The 16,665-nt window shown below is 40.9% G+C and overlaps 1 protein-coding gene across 1 annotated transcript in view; it reads right to left on the reverse strand.

Annotated features, from left to right (window-relative positions):
* Positions 1-8,295: 8,295 nt before the first annotated feature.
* The window catches only part of lrrc1 (leucine rich repeat containing 1), a 28,066-nt gene continuing 19,696 nt past the window's right edge, over positions 8,296-16,665 (reverse strand). Inside the window, exons 11-14 of the mRNA XM_069659257.1 lie at positions 14,270-14,385; positions 13,617-13,789; positions 11,136-11,275; positions 8,296-9,727 (exon numbers count right to left, since the gene is read on the reverse strand). Of these exons, the coding sequence (XP_069515358.1) occupies positions 9,569-9,727; positions 11,136-11,275; positions 13,617-13,789; positions 14,270-14,385 (588 nt within the window). The 3' untranslated portion in view covers positions 8,296-9,568. The remainder of the gene's footprint in view (positions 9,728-11,135; positions 11,276-13,616; positions 13,790-14,269; positions 14,386-16,665) is intronic.

A 16,665-nucleotide genomic window follows, 5' to 3' on the forward strand; every position in this document is an offset into this window, starting at 1 on the left:
TGCTTACATATTCAAATTTTCATTTCATTAACACTGAAAAAGTTATTCTTCCTCTGAGGTAACATAATGTTCCTTTAAGTTATCAAGTTGTCTATAAATGAAATCTATTATTATTATTATTATTATTATTATTAGCTGTAGTTGTAGCAGAAGATATGGGACTAGTACCAGTAGAAGTGGTAGTATTTATATCTAATAGTGTAATAAATTTGTGTACATGCATGTGTGAGACATGGAAATATTATTCACCACATAATTGCACACAACAAAACATACATAACCAATGTTCCCCGAGTCCCACTTGTATTACTCTGTCCTCTTTATCCGAGCTCTCCCACCTCCTACTGTCTGTACATGAACGCCTCTTGAGAAAGGCGGAGACTCGAGTTGTGATATGAGAACAGTAATTGACTCTGAATTGGATCTTGCACACTGGATGTGCTTTCCCACAAGTTGTGTCCCCTGATTATTATCACCCAGCAGGCAGTCCCCATTGCGCGGCATGGCTGATAAAACAAGAAGTCCTGCCAGGTTTTGTGTGGTCGGTGGCAAAAGCACAAGGTGTGGACAAAGTAACATGAACCCTGGTGCTATAAAGTCCAATCCAGTTCATCACCACCACCAACTACAACCTCAAAGTATTAACCAAACACCCTCTGACTCACTGTGTCAACAGAAAATGATTGAAGCAGGGCTCTGTGAGAGAATGCAGTATTGGGGAGTCATATGCTTTCTTGTAGTTCAGCTACTTTCATATTTGCAGAGTGATTCAAGTAGGGCATTTTTGTTCCAGTTAACTACTGAAACTACTGACAATTTTTATTTTACTATTGCTTCTCTTTGGTAATTGACCTTTGACCTGTTTTCTTTAATCCTCTTTAATATAATGTTTGACCCTTGAACAAGTGGGCACTTTTTAATCAATTGAGTGGCAATTGTTCTGGCATCTGACTTTTTTTCTGTTGTCATAATTTTGTATCACAGCTTTGATGGGCTGCATGGGCGTGCAGTGGTTGTAAAGACAGGATGTATTTAGAGTGTTTTATTATATATAGCATAATATATAGTTTTATTAAATGTTGTTTTATTTACTTAATCTATTGTTTGTGTCCTTCTCTTCACACATTTACATCAACAGGGGCCCCATTGTTAGAGTCGTTTTTGAAGTGCTGGCTCCACTGTTAGGGGCTGGTGACATCAGAGAGTGAACTGAAAAGTCAAATAGCCAACTTTTAGTTAAGTTAACAGTCTTCTTTTGATGATTGATAAAAAATGATAGACTTATATATAGACCTTTTACATTTTTGATTTTCCTATATAATTTCCGCCTATAATTCCTGTGTGTTTAGGGTGTAAAGAGTGTGAAAGGTATTCATAAAGATACCTTGGTTTTATTGTAAGAAGGAAGTCGCTGTGAACATCCAGTCTAAATTTGATGTCATTCCGATGTTTGCTTACCAGAGATACATGTGATAAGGCTGATGGCGTCCCTTTTCAAGAGGCCGTAATTTTCACTATTCTCGGTTTTTGGTAAGAACCAATAAACAACCAAAAAAATAATCTTGCAGTAAAATATTTTCATACAACCACCCATATCAAAGTTATGACAAAACATGGTTTTGCTTTGTTCTACCTCGGGTCTCAAGGCCTTTTTAGGGGGTTTGTTCCTGTCTCGCTGTCGCCTCACAGCTGGGAGCTTCCTGGTTTGAATCCCGGTTCGGACGTAGGGCTCCTTTCTGTGTGGAGTCTGCATGTTTTCCCCGTGTCTGCATTGCTTTCCTCCGGGTACTCCGGCTTCCTCCCACAGTCCAAAGACATGCTCGTTAGGTTCATTGGTGACTCGTGAATGTGAGCGTGAAAGGTTTTCTGTCTCTATGTGTCAGCCCTGTGATTGACTGGCGATCAGTCCAGGATGTAACCCCACCTCTCACCTAATGACAGCTTAGGTAGGGTCCAGCCCCCGTGACCTTGAACAGGACAAGCGGTATAGATGATGGATGGATGGATTTAGCTTTGGTTCTTGTGGCTTTGCTGTAGCTTAACTTCTTTCAGTGTGATGTATTGGTAGCTTGTAAAGCAGCTTCCCCAACACTGCTGAATTGCTGTACATTGCGATCTAAGAAAGTAAAAGCCTCTGGCAACAATATATTTGCACTTTATTGACAGAGTTAAACACTGAGCAAACTTGGAATCTAAAGGTGTGAAATAGTACAAGGCAGGCATTGACATCTATAGTCTGCAGGCTTTTGGAAGCGATTATAAATTCCTCCAGCGTGATGTCTCGTCTCTTTCTTCTCATAAAGCAGAGTGAATAATCTCACGGGTCTGAATTTAGCTTATACAAGAGGTGTGTGAATATGCAAACTTCAGTCTGATTCAGGTCTCGGCAGAAGTCGGGCTCCCTGCTGTGCGCTCTGTTCAGCTGTGTGGCCTTTTATCTCAGTACAGACTTTGAAACATCTGAGGGCTTCACATTATCACGGGTGCACACTGTTTACCAGCACATCCAGGACCTGCAGCACAGTGGCATGAAGCAGAGGTGGCCAGCAGCATTCAGTGTTTAATTGACTGCATTTAATAGAGAGGAGCTTTTGCTTCTCAGTCTTTGCTCCTGGCTCCTGGCAGAGGCAAAGCTCTGTGGTTTTAGTAATAAAAATAAAGTTCTTGTAAATAACTTTAATATCTAGAAATACACTTAGCAGCACTTGAATATGACAGACATAAAAGCTTTGCAGACAGTAAAAAACACATTCCAACAGCTTGTTTTTACCCCGTTCCTCCACGGAAACATCACAAAAAATGCTTCAACAAAAGACAGAGGCGGGAGATAACAGTCGGCGTCCTTTATCTATGTTCCCCCAGGCTGTGGTCAAGGTGGGTGGAAGGCACTGTCGAAACAGCGTCTGTCAGGTGTGTCAAAGTCTTGTAGCAGCTCTCTGCTGGGGCTCTGTGTCAAGAGCTCCACGTCTTCATCTGAGGTAGAGGGATGAGTGAGGATGATCCGCGGGATCTGTCAGATGATTGCCACAGAAGGAAACAGGATTGGGAAGGAAAATAAGCAAGTCGTCATGTGATATGATGTCTACATGCTCAGAAAATCAGGTCATACCATTGTCAGACATGTTTTTCTTTTTGTGAAAGAAAGGCTGGAATGAGCTGATTCCAGGGGGAGATTATAAAGACGATGGTTTATCCTACTGTGGGATGGGAAATCTGCTTACTGTCATTGTCTGTTTGCCCCCTTGAAGTAAATCATTTCTCGCCATGGATGCTGCCTCCAGTTCAGACAAGGTTCTCTTCAGGTCCCTCTCCAAATCAGACTGAAACAAAAAGAAGAGAGGCGCTTTAATCCCCTGGAGAGTTTAGTCACACTGTAGAACAATGCTAAAAGAATAAAACATGTATTTGTTTGTGCTCTGATCTAAGCAAACCACCCACAATGCCGTTTCCGTTGCAGAAAACAGCGTCCATCTTCTTGGACGAGCCTTCTCTCCTCTCCTCCTGTCTGCTACTTCGGCCCCCTCCGGCCCGGCCGAGCAGCTGTCGTCCCGTCACATCCCGAAGATCCGGGGGCTGATCCGGGTCGCACACCTCCCGGGTTAGCAGCCTCTCTCTGATCACTTTCATCTTGATGCAGCTCCCGGCATTCCTGAGGGCGCTGACGGCCTCGTGGTGGGTCACTCCCTGCATGTCGAGGCCGTTGACCTGGATGGATGGCGGTCACATCAGAGATTTAGGGGCCAGTGAAAGTAGGAGCAGGGGTCAGGGGTCAGGAAGCGGCATCTGTCTCTGAAAATAGCTTGTCCCACTTCATATTCCCATTATAAGGAATACTAATGAGCTTAAACCTACAACAGTGTGAATTAAAAGATTAATTTTAAAGCTTTATTTGATTCTTTCTATTTTTCCTTCTTGGCTCTCTCTCTAATCACTGTACTAACTATTATTACATGTAATACAGACTGAAAAGACATATTATAGGTACTTGTAGTCATTGTTATTACAGTTATTAAAACTTTAATTAATGTTGATTGAAATTAAACGTATTGTCTTTCTGGTTTTCGTATTTTTCCTGTTTGTTGTAATTATTCTTAATAATTTATCATTATTTTTATTGCTTTTTTTTTCATTTTGCCTTTGTTTTGTTTAATATAATTACCGTATAATTTCATGTTTACATGTATGGACCCCATTAGTAGCTGCCACCTTAGTAGTAGCTAATGGGAATCCAAATAAATAGATAACTGAGCTTGGTGCCCTCCGCTAGTCTTACGATGCCCTCTATTGGTCACAAGAGGAACACCAGCATGAAGTATAATCATGTTCTTACAGATGTACAGTATGGTACATGTATGTGATTTATGCATGAATGCCTGAGTGTGTGTACACTTTTTTTACTGAATATACTGTCCCACTACCTTAATTTCTTCTATGTTCATATAACAAAAATAAAAGCATAAAAATAAATAAATTACGAGCACAAAGACTCTTAAATACCTCTATATACCTCTGAAAATGTTTCCTGATTATACTGTAATGTCCCAGCTGTATGTTCATTCAAAATAAAAAGTATAGAGAAAAGAAATTATGAGCACAAATGATTCCCCGCTTACCTCCAGCAATCTGTCTCCAACATGGACGCCTGCCTTTTCTGACGCCCCCCCTTTAGTTACTCTGGAGATAAAGATGCCCTGGAAGAAGTAAACAAATCAAAACAAGCACGAGTTTTAATGCAAATGACTGAAGGATTTTTTTGCTGTGAGTAAAGTAGTTTCAGGAAAATAAAGGTAACAGTCGTTTAAGGCGGCTGCTGGTCGTTATCTATGAGTGTATTTACATGCTCAGTAGTATCCTGTATATGATCGAAGTTTTATGTAAACATTACATCTTGTTTTGAGAAATCTGCATACACTCTTATCCTGGTTTTGAGAAGCCTTCATATGCTACCTGGAGTACTGAAATGCCACAGAATAAACACGCCTGCAACTGTGACAAATCAAGACACAACGGCACACAGATGATCAGACACCTGGATTCTGTCACGATCATGTAAACAAGAATATAAATAACCAGGTTTGTCATCCTCCAGGTAAACATCATACCTAGAATAAGATCAAAACCAAGGTACGGCTCCAACCGGGATAATGATGAGCACAGAAAAACTTTCAGAGAGCGGAACAAGGAAATATTTTGCAGACTGTAAACGCAGGATGCTTTGCAGCAGCACTCACCTCATCATTCTCTTTGTAAGACAGAGAGCCCTTCCCACCAGCAATGCTGAATCCCAAGCTCCCCCTCTGGCCAGACACTTTGATCTGTAACTAAGAGGAAATGGTTTAAGTACAATTAAAAAGCAAGAATTTATAAGCACTTAAGGCCTGGGTGGGGAAAAAACAGAAAAGCAATTATTGTGAAACCCTGCAGAGATAATTTCACATTGAGGAAAGAGCCACAGTGTGCAGTTACTCTTAATGGCACTTGGGAGATGAATGGCTCCTGGGGAAGCGTCCTCTCTGCCCCAGAAGACGACCTCAGACTTGCTGTGATGGAGGAGATCTTTACGTTGTGGACAGGGTCTCCATGAAGGCCCGACCCTTTCTGAAGGCCTCTGTGATGCTGAGCTCTGCTGCCCTCTCTGGTTTCAGATCTCTGATGGGGAAACCATCGAGATGAGGCGTCGCTCTCTGACAGCTGGCCCAAAACATCCTGATGGTAAGACATGAGTCAATACTTTTATTGTCTACCTACGGTGGCCCTGAAGGTCACAACACAACGACATCTCAGAAAAACACAACAAACATTTCACACACAAAAAATTTACAAAAAAACCAAAACACATATCACAAAACACATTTCATAAAAAATGACACAAAGCTTGACGACAAAAAAAAAACACCTCACAAAACATTGTGGTTTCTAAAATGTTGTGTTTCATGAAATGTTGTCTTTTGTTAAAGCTTGTGTTTGTTAAACATTGTGTTTTATAAAATGTTATGTTAAATGGACTGTACTTATAGAGCACTTTTCTAGTCTTTGCGACCACTCAAAGCTGCTTTTACACTACATGTCACATTCACATTCATGTTTTATAAAATGTTTTTTGTGTTTTGTTAAATGTGTGAAATGTTGTTAAATCTTGTGTTTTGTAAAATGTTGATGTATTTTGTAAAATTTTGTGAAATGTGTTTTGCAAAATGTTAGTTTTTTGTAAAAAAAAATGTGTTCTGTAAAATGTGTTGTTTTAAATGTTTTATAAAATGTTGTTTTGTGTAATGTTTTGTTTTGTAAAATGTTGTGTTATGTTAAATGTTTTGTAAAATTTTAGTTTTGTAAAATGTTGTGTTTTGTAAAATGTTGATGTGTTTTGTAAAATGTCTTTGTTTTGTAAAATGTCTTTGTTTTGTAAAATGTGTTATGTTAAATGTTTTGTAAAATTTTTGTTTTGTAAATGTTGGTGTTTTGTAAAATGTTGTGTTTTGTAAAATTTTTGTTTTGTAAAATGTTGGTGTTTTGTAAAATGTTGTGTTTTGTCAAATTTTTGTTTTGTAAAATGTTGGTGTTTTGTAAAATGTTTTTGTGTTTTGTAAAACGTGTTTTGTGAATTGCTTGTTTTGTTAAATGTTGTTAGATGTTGTCGTGGGCTGTGAACTGTTTTGCGTTGTAAATGTTGTTTTCTCTGAAATGGGCCACCGTATCCATCTGGCACCAGGCCTGATATTTCACTTTAATCAAGGCAAAACCAACAGACAAATTGTAAAATTATAAAACATTCAGTTAAACATCTTCTCAGGGTTTCATTCCATATTATTTTCTATGTAGATTAAGTGTAAACCTACAGCAGGACTTCCCCACCTGCAGTGGAGGTGGCTCATGAAAAGTTTATCCCCACATCAAAACAAACCCAGATGAAAAACACGAACTGGCTAAGATACCTAAATTGGAAAACAGACCTCCTTGGGTTGCTCAATTTCCTCTGCTTCCTTCTCTGCGCTGGAGAAACGACCACACACACCGTCCCCTCCTGGGAGCAGTCGAGGCCCAGCCTGCTGACTCTCTTTATTTGCCCCCCAGCTGAGGCCTGGGATGGACCAGTTATGGCTACTGGTCCTGAGGGACGGGTTAGTATGAGGGTTTCTACACTCCTGGAGATAGTCAGAAGACACCACCTGTTGCTGAAAATTGAAGAGTGTATAATCTTGTAGGAAGGAAATATTGTATTCAGAGGTGAATACATTTTATAAAACCACATCCTCATCTTAGAATCAGGTGTGAACAGCTTTGAAGTAGGAGCAGCATTTCTTTGCGCTGATAGTGGGAAGAATCTCCTGCTTTCTAGTAGAGCTGCTGATAACAAGTGCAGAAAATCCTTTTGTGCACCAGGGGGCACCAAAACAGCCATCGCTGCAGAGTGTAATAGCAGCACTCTCACTGGTATCTTTTTGTTGAAGAACTAAAAAGAAACATAGATAGATGCTGGACCTCCAAAGCTTTGTTTGTGTTTGTCTCTTTCTCTGCCTTTAGGCCGAAATGTGTCGTCAGATACATCTTTGGGAGGCAAACAAAGAGAGTGAAGGATGGTGTCATGCTTAAAATGCGTTGTTGTCTCACTGAAGAGACTCCCACTTAAAAATAATGGCCAATAAAGTATCACTCTTTTTGCAATTAGCAATTATTTATCACAATGAAACAGTTAAAAGCTTTAAAATAAAAATACCAAGGCCTTCATGATGTTATGCATAACAATAGAAGCTCCCTGGTGAATTATACCTATACCTACGTGATGAAAAACAGTGTTGATAAAGATTTATGACATTAAAATAAACACGCACTTGCCATAAATAGGAGCATAACATCTACATATGGTGATTAAACATCATAAAAAGGTGTTCCTTTGATTTGTCTAGATCATGTGAACAGCACAAAATAAATGTTACGTACATTCATTCTCTGATATACTGGAAGCATGCCTGCGTCACTACAACATGCAGCACGTGCAGGGTGGACAAGTCAAATACGGCACATGCTAGCAGAGCGTTGCAGGAACATTGTGCACTGCTGGACAGACAAACAAGCGATGGAGGGGTCAGGACGTGGAATACCTGGTTGATTGCCTCACATAAAGGCAGTTTTAGTCTGACCATGTATCATTTTTGATAGATAAAAGGAAAAACCACCTACTGTATCGTGTTTTGACACAAAATTGTTCAGAGAGCTTAAAGTTGTCTTGATGTTATTCAGTTAAACTCACTAAAGTCCTCAGGCTGGCTTAAACAAATCAAAGCAATAACAAACATGTTGTTTAGTGTTGCACTCTTTTTATTGATCAGTGGTTAAAAGTCATCAAATCTCAGGGCGCAGCGTCCATTCGAGATCTGGTTTGTGCAGCTTGATCAGAAAATAATTAAAAACATAAAAACCAACACTTGAACCAATTTCTCTGGTCCACTTTTTTGCAATCAATTTAAAAACAAAATAAAACAGTTTATCATGTACCACTTAAAGAATTTGAGAAACGCTGAGAAGTGCATTAAAGTGGAACTTCTGACAACTGCAATTTTTACAGGATGCCGTCCTCGTGGTACGAACCTCGCTCTCCCCAAACCTCCGGTGGTTGTTCTTTACAGTACTCTTTGTTTAGAGGGAAAGAAACCTTGTTTTCAGCGGTTTTTGGCATCTATTTGAAAAAACATAGCAAAGCAGTGAAGCACAGCTCATATAAATAAGACAGCATCGTTACTTCTGCATAATTACATTGCAGACGCATGATTAAGAGTTTGATGTGCAGCACTTAAATCCACACTTAATTTACTGATCAAATCTACTTATTATCCAAAAATAGCTCTAGATGTTTGACAGGTTTGAAGGCCATCCACTCACCTAATGACAATTATATGGATTGATAAGACATTAGTGACTGTTTTGTTCGTTACTTTGATTTAAAAAAAAAAAGAAAACAGAAAAGAAAAAAGTACCAAGTCAAAAAAAAAGTTTAAAAATCTGCAACTGATTAAGAAATTTGCTATACATTTTTATTTACATCTGAGCTGCCAAAAAGTATAAAAGTATCAATATTCACAAGAGACTATACAATAATCCTTAATCAGTAGGTCCAAAAACTCCTGCGTGTATGTTTGCCCAAAATGTAAAAAGAAGTATTCACCCAGTGTTTTAAAAATAGAACAAATATATATAATACATTTATGAAGGTTTGACCACATTATAAAGACTTAGAATAGTGCAACTATCTAATGTATGGTTTTAAAAAGAGGCATTTAAAAAAGTAATAAATCTTTAAAATATCTTTAAAAAGGAGCATCTCTGTGCAGATTATTGCGCTGGACATTAATTAAAAAGAGGAAGGCACGGCGGCCCTGATAGACTGAGTCGAACACGTTTTCACGCAGCACTGGAGATGGAGCACGGTTACAGGCGTCCCAGGGTTTAATCATAGGGAGGGTAGGCCACACCGGGGTTCGTAGGTAAGAGAAAGAAAGGGGGGCTGCAGGGGGGTTTGTGCAGGACGACACGGCGAGACACAGGAGGTAAAACACATTTCTGAGGTAAAAGGTCACACAGACGTGGTCACTCTGTCTGCAGCGTTATTGACCTCGTTTTTGTTGGAGTCCAGGCCTTTGGCAGCGTTCAGGTCGTTGCGGAGGTTCTCGGCAGCTTTCTTCATCGTTTTCAGCTCGCCGGGGTGAGGCGTGGCCCGTCGGAGTAGAGTTCCCTGTGAAGTGGGAAGAAAACAGATTTAATTGAGCCTCTATACAAATAGAAGTAACCAAGATGGCACCGCAGACAGAAGCCTCAGTACTTTGCTCTCTGTATAAAGTAGTTTAATGTAATTTGCGTTCCTCAAGCTTGATGTCCTTGTTGTAAGTGTAAGTGCGTCTGTACCATAGACTGTATAAAACGATGGACGACATGACAGCTCCCTAAAAGTGAAGCCAAACCCTCTCTATCGCCCCCTGCTGACTGGCTGCAGTAAAGCTCATAAAGCCCGCCTCCTCCATATTAACAGATAGGACATGAGTCGAACTATAAAATCAAAATACACATCAAATACATTTTTCTCAAACATGATTTCTGTCATTATAGTTGGTTCTTATCATGCTGATTTATGTTCAACTGTTCACTTCTCTGACAAGTTTATTTTTAATTAGTTATTTGATGCTGTAAAAAGGTTGATTGACAGCTCTGCTGAGCCGATCTGTTCATGATTAGCAGAACAGAGGAGGACGCAACTAAAACAATCACTACAGTCTTTGAAGTTTCCATATCTGTGAACGTCTGCTTCAGACCAACACCAGAAGCTGTTCTGCTGTTAAATACACGACGTGCGGGATCTTTGCTGTTTTTTTCTGTAAGTTAATTGTGTGTTTTGGTTAGCAGAAGTGGCTACGGCGGCTCCACCCGCTGATCTCTACTGCACAACCCTGGCTCCAAATGACGTCACCATCGCAACATGGCAGCGCCTATCAAGGGGGCTATTTTGACAACAATTTCGTACAATGGGAGCAGATGTCGTCCATCTATATATAGTCACTGCTCTGTACATTAGGGGTGATGTAAAACCTGAGTCAGATTCCTTGTTTGTGTTTACTTCTAAAAACAAACGTTTATAAACAGGCTTTATGTAAACAATCTCTTTGTATCCTTTACCAGGATCTTATGTAATATTTTAGCCAACACCTGTTTGTATCTGAGACCATTGATGTGTTTTTGTTTTACCTGCCACCTCACATATATCTCACAATTTATTAAATTTGTTTTATTTTCTTTTATCGTTGCAGTAAGTACTTATAACTATACAAATAAAGTTATTATTATTATTATTATAAGCTTGTTTGCAACAAGTTGGAAGAATGTTGCTGTTGATCTAGGTACAGTTAAGATACAGTCTGTGTGGACTGAAATACCAGTCTGATGTTGGCTTCACCTCTCTGGTCCACACTGAAATATCACCATGCCGTGCCATTACATCTTGTCCAGACATTAACAGTCCCTACAGAATGAAGCCTGCTGACCTTTCCCCCTGACATTTCCTCTAACAGGATGATATTTGTGTTTCAGTGTCAAATATCACACGTTTCACCAACTAAAGGACGGTTGCATTGAAAGCTTCCCTGGCTCACCTTTTCATCATCCTCCTCCTCATCATCATCCAGGAAGTGAATGGCACTGATCCGGTTCATGGCTTTGTTGTCCCACGAGTCGTCTGTCATGTCATTCACCAGACTTTCCAGGGCTCCACAGCGGGCCAGATTATCAGAGCCTGTGGAAACACCCTTTTTGTTACTGGAATTCATGCACACATCAAAATGCCTGTTAGAGTCACAGAGTGCAATCAGAAGAGAATATTTCAGCAGATTAAAATCAATATAGTTGTTATGATTGCTTCCCTGCGGCCCGCCAACTCAAGAAATGAAAGCTGTCACACAACCCAGAGCCTGAAACTGCCAGATCACAGTTTCAAATCCCGGCTTAGTCACAGGCTTACAGCAACACAATCTTCCCTGCCCCCAACCTTAGCCTCAGCCTCCCTCATGTGGCCTTCAATATCCGCATCTCTCCTCACACAAGAGAGTGAAAGCAAGTCATAAATATGAATGAATGAAGGCGCCGTCACATTTTTTTAAATGGAGAAACAAACATATTTATAAATGCAAAATACAAGCAACAAACAAACATTTTGCAGAGAATCACAAATACTCCACAGATTTAAGTGCTCAAGGCTGCTGATGACAGCTAAGAAAAATAATCACAATAAACGGTTGTATCACTCAGAGATCGAGCCGGCCCTCAGCAGCATCTTTATACCCAGCGGGTGAGCTTTTAATGGCAGCAGGCCAGCCGCTGCTAAGCCTCTTTAGCTGTCCAATCCGACGCATTTCTGAAAAACATAACCAAGGAGGGCCTCAAGGGACAGGAGAGTCTCTGATCTGATATAGAGGATGTGATCTCTTACAGGACCTCGTAATCGACAGCGGAAGGATGAGAGGGCACAGAACACAGTGTGCTTCTCCGAGCGGATCATGTGATAATGTCATGAAAAACCGCCGGGGACTAAATACTCGGAGACGACGTAGGAATTGATGAGGAATATTACAACGGCACAGAGCTGGCTCCAAGTTATTTTACTCTAAAAGAAGCTGACACTTCAGAAACACAGAGACACTGATCCACTTAAAGCCTCAGGAAATTTGGCCTGAAATAGTAAAAAGGCAGATATATCAAAGTTGGGAGTCTCATAAAGCATGCACTAAAATCTGAAAATAAACCTTCATAACTACAAAACAGCAAATTTTGCTGTTTAAACCATTTCTCAAGACTGCAGAGACATGGTTGATCACATCATGATTGACCTCTGCCTGCCTCATCTGCACAACAATGCATTATGTGACGTAGTGCAGCCCTAAACAAACGCTCAACACCTGCAGATGTCAAGGATTGGTACAAACTGCTGAAGAGGTGCCATGTTACTCCTCCTATGATTGGATTGCAGAATTAATTACATAATAAATATCAGAGTATAGGGCTGCACGGCGTTGTTGCCTCACAGCTAGAAGGTTCCTTGTTCAAATCCCGGTTTTCGGACGAAGTGTGCATGCATGGGTTTCCTACCTACTCTGGCTTCTTCCCACAGACATGCTCGTTAGGTTTATTGGTGACTTTAAATTTCCCGTGAGTGTGAGCGTGAAAGGTTGTCTGTCTCTATAGCCCTTTTCCCATGTGTTCAATTAAACACATTAAACACAGTGTTTCTAACACTCGCTTTTTTGCTTAATGGGAAAGGTTACAATCTGCATTCAGACCCGGGTCAAATGACTCTGCAGCCCCAGATAATTATCACCTCGGCTCTGATCGGCAATGATGGGAACACAAAACCCGTGTCGACACGCTGATCTCCACCCCCTCTCCAGCGCGATGCTATGCTCGTTGTTAACTTCTGCGACTCCTTTCCATCTCAGCTACAAATTCCGCCTTTCTCTGTCCGAGCAGCACTCGAACATCGTTCCAAATTTGTTGAGTTTAATAAACAGACTGAATGAGTAATAGATACAATAAAGACCTAACCACTGTAACATCTTCACTGTTTACTAACCCTGTCTCCGGCGCGTTTGTGACGTCAGACGGTGACGCAGCAGAAAAGAGACCGACAGGAGTATACTTCACTGACAATGGGAAAACAGACAATCGGCATCTATAAGCAGGTCTTCCCGGGTCTGAAAAACCTGCATCAACGTTCTAATGTCAGAGGGTATGTGCCAGCCCTGTGATTGACTGGTAATCAGTCCAGGCTGTAACCCTGCTTCTTGCCCAATGAAAGCTGGGATAGGCTCCAGTCCCCCCACGACCTTGAACAGGATAGGCAGTATAGATAATGGATGGATATCAAAGTATAATCACACCAAATTCAAACCCAATATCAAGAAAGTTAACGGAAACTTAAATTACAATATTTTGAATTTGGATTAATTTCTAATACTTTGTAGATTCTGAGCAAAATGGATGTAAGACATGTAATGCATAGTTAGAGGGCTATCCTGCCTTTGGTTTTAATTGCTTTACATATGATCTCGAGAGGATATTCTTCCCCTAGATGAAAACATTACCTTTACTGTCCGACTCATACGGCTGTTGAGGCAGCAGCACGCAGGTGAGCACCTTCTCCCCCGAGTCCGGATCCTCGTCCGTCTGGAAGGTGAGGAGAGGCTGCGACTGGTTTTCTGACAACCATAAGGCTTTCAGCCGTAGTGTGGTCAGAGTCATCGGTAAGTGGATGAGCCTGAAAACAGACAGGAAATGAACCGTTAACTGGCTTGTATCACACGGGTTATTAGAAACCACAAGCCGGCTCTTGTTTTGAAGATACACACGCTGCTGTGAGAACATTTTCGATGAGTGCTTGTGTCACGTTGGGATAAGAAACTTGGCTGTTGTTTTGACAAGGAGGGAGACACTCTCCAGACACTGAGGTGAACGTGTTTACGTGTTACTGAAGCAGCTGCAGCTTCGTCTGAAGGCCAAGCTTGGATTAAAACAGGTACTGGCAGAGAAATGAAGGCAAAACAACCTCCGACTGACGCTGAGTGGTATAGTCAAAACATCAGGATTATATCTAAGATTATATATCTAAAAGTTTATACTTAATTTACATTATTTAACCACAAAGTCTTGAAATCACTTAGACAAAATGTGTTTTTACTGATAAGGTGATAGCAATAAGAGGTGTGTGAAAAGAGGATCTGAGAGATTTAAAACGTACCTATTTCCAGACACGTCGAGCACATGCAGCTCTGTGGCCTGTGACAGCTCTGACGGTATCCTCATCAGTTTGTTCTCTCGCACACAGAAGACGTTCAGCCCGCTGCAGCCCCCGATCTGGAAAAGAGAGGAGAGCACATGATTAGGCTGCATGTCAGTCACTGCGCAGGTGTCGTGTGGAGGATAAAACATAGTATATATTTAATATGGCTTTTAATTGTCTTATTGAACTTTACGGATATTTATTTATTTATTTCTAACATTTTATTGTTTCTACTGTTTATCTGTATTTAAGCTTTATCTCTTGTTGTCAATTTCTGTTCTTATTTTCCGTCCTATATGAAGCACTCATGGCTGCATGTTTGTATGAAGAGTGCTGCAGAAATAAAGTTGAATATTGGCTAATCTCCATTTACAGAGTCTACATAGAAATGTAAGATCTGTTGGCAGGGACATGGATTATAGGGACAGCAAGTGTTCTGGTTTCCGTTTGTAGTACGCTAGTAGTCCGAGTAATATTGACCAATCACGTATCAGCAGGCTTCGGTGTATGCAGGAAAAATAGAGAGCAAAAGCAGGCGGAACGTAATGCGCTGTAATGACAGCTAACAGCTAACAAGCCGTTCTAGATCTAAAATTCAACTTGAGATAAATTCCCTAGATGCTGTGTTATGAAAGCCGTTCAGCATTTAGATTTCCCGACTTCTTTGAATGCATCAGAAACGATCGATCCGACCTCTGTTCGACAAACGAGCATTTTGAAAGTAGATTTCTTCTCCACTTGAGTACACACCTGACAAAGCTTCATTTGGACTTTTTACTAATCTGCATCATGATGTTGACATTTCGACAAAGGTGAGACCTGTTCATTAAAATCAAGTCTGGACTGGAAGTCGTTTATCACTAACCGCTGGCTACACGCCCTGCATGTTCACCACTGTCCCCAGAAGCTATATCGTCATCGGACTATAGCCGAGACACAGATAAAGGATTTAATTGAACTTTCTTTCCTTACTAGATAAGAGGCTGTAAAAAAAGTCAAATAAATGCATATATCTGTATTTTTGTCGAAGCCAGGACAACAGTATTTGGGCACTTTGTTCCAGAATTGCTGATCTCAATAGCAGGGAAGTCAAAAGTCAATGGGATGTGGCAGAGTGACCTAAAATAAGGACGTAATAGGTTCAGTAGTTAGACTTGATAGGGGTAATTAAATTGCAGTTGTAATCTATTAATCTGCTCAGACGCAGACCTGAGCAGGATACCGGTGCTGCTGCAGGATGTTAAAAGAAGCAGGTTAAGCTCATTTTGTACACTAGTAAACATGATAGCTGCATTGACAAAAGAGAATATACAAAGCACAACAATCAAAATAATAAAACCCATCATCATGTCTGCATCCATGTAAGCACGGACAAAATGCAGCCAGGAAAAGAGTGTTAGGAACGACTAATCAGCAATCAATAGAATCCATAAAACTGGGCCAATGGTCAAGTAGCTCAGTGTGGCACAAATCAATACTCAGACCGTGGTTACCCTGTGATTGTTAGAGACATCATGCAATGCTGGTTTGAGAAAAACGGTGACACCATCGATTCATTATCTAGGCCAACTGTTATTTTTCTCCACACACTGCAGGCTTTGCATCATTAAGACACAGGGCCATTGTGCGACGTCTGAAGGAGCCTTTCAGACGAAGCTTTAAACCGGGCGAGCGTTCACTTAAACAGACAAGAGGTTGGAGAAGAATGTCACGTACGGACACAATGGAGACACTCAGACGGAGCTGAGCCAACCAGAACACTGAGCAGTAAACGTGAAATGAGAGAGCTGAACAAGTGCGAGCTTTGTCGATCCAAACGTGATGAACTTTAGGCAGTTTGAGCCGATGAGACGCAGATGCATTAAACAATTACATAACATTAATAACAGTCTAAACTAACAGCATAACATCAGTGTATTCTGACCAGAATCTATTTTATTGAAGGCATAAATCACAGGTTTATTATAATTTCATAATTTTAATGAAATTGGAATTTTACTGGGGCTGCACGGTGGTGCAGTGGTAAGCGCTGTTGCATCACAGCTAGAAAGTTCCTGGTTCGAATCCTGGTTCAAACGTAGGGGGGCTTTCTGTGGGGAGTTTGCATGTTCTCCTCGTGCATGCGTGGGTTCCCTCCGGGTACTCCGGCTTCCTCCCACAGTCCAAAGACATGCTTGTCAGGTTCATTGGTGACTCTAAATTTCCCGTAGGTGTGAGTGTAAGTGTGAAAGGTTGTCTGTCTCTGTGTGTCAGCCCTGTGATTGACTGGCGATCAGTCCTGGTGTAATCCCGCCTCTGACCCAATGACAGCTGGGATAGGCTCCAGCTCCCCCACAACCCTGAACAGGACAAGT

This window comes from Semicossyphus pulcher, unplaced genomic scaffold, assembly GCF_022749685.1.
Source record: "Semicossyphus pulcher isolate SPU_LCO1_2020_fin unplaced genomic scaffold, fSemPul1.0.p SCAF_12, whole genome shotgun sequence".
Classification (NCBI taxonomy): Eukaryota; Metazoa; Chordata; class Actinopteri; order Labriformes; family Labridae; genus Semicossyphus; species Semicossyphus pulcher.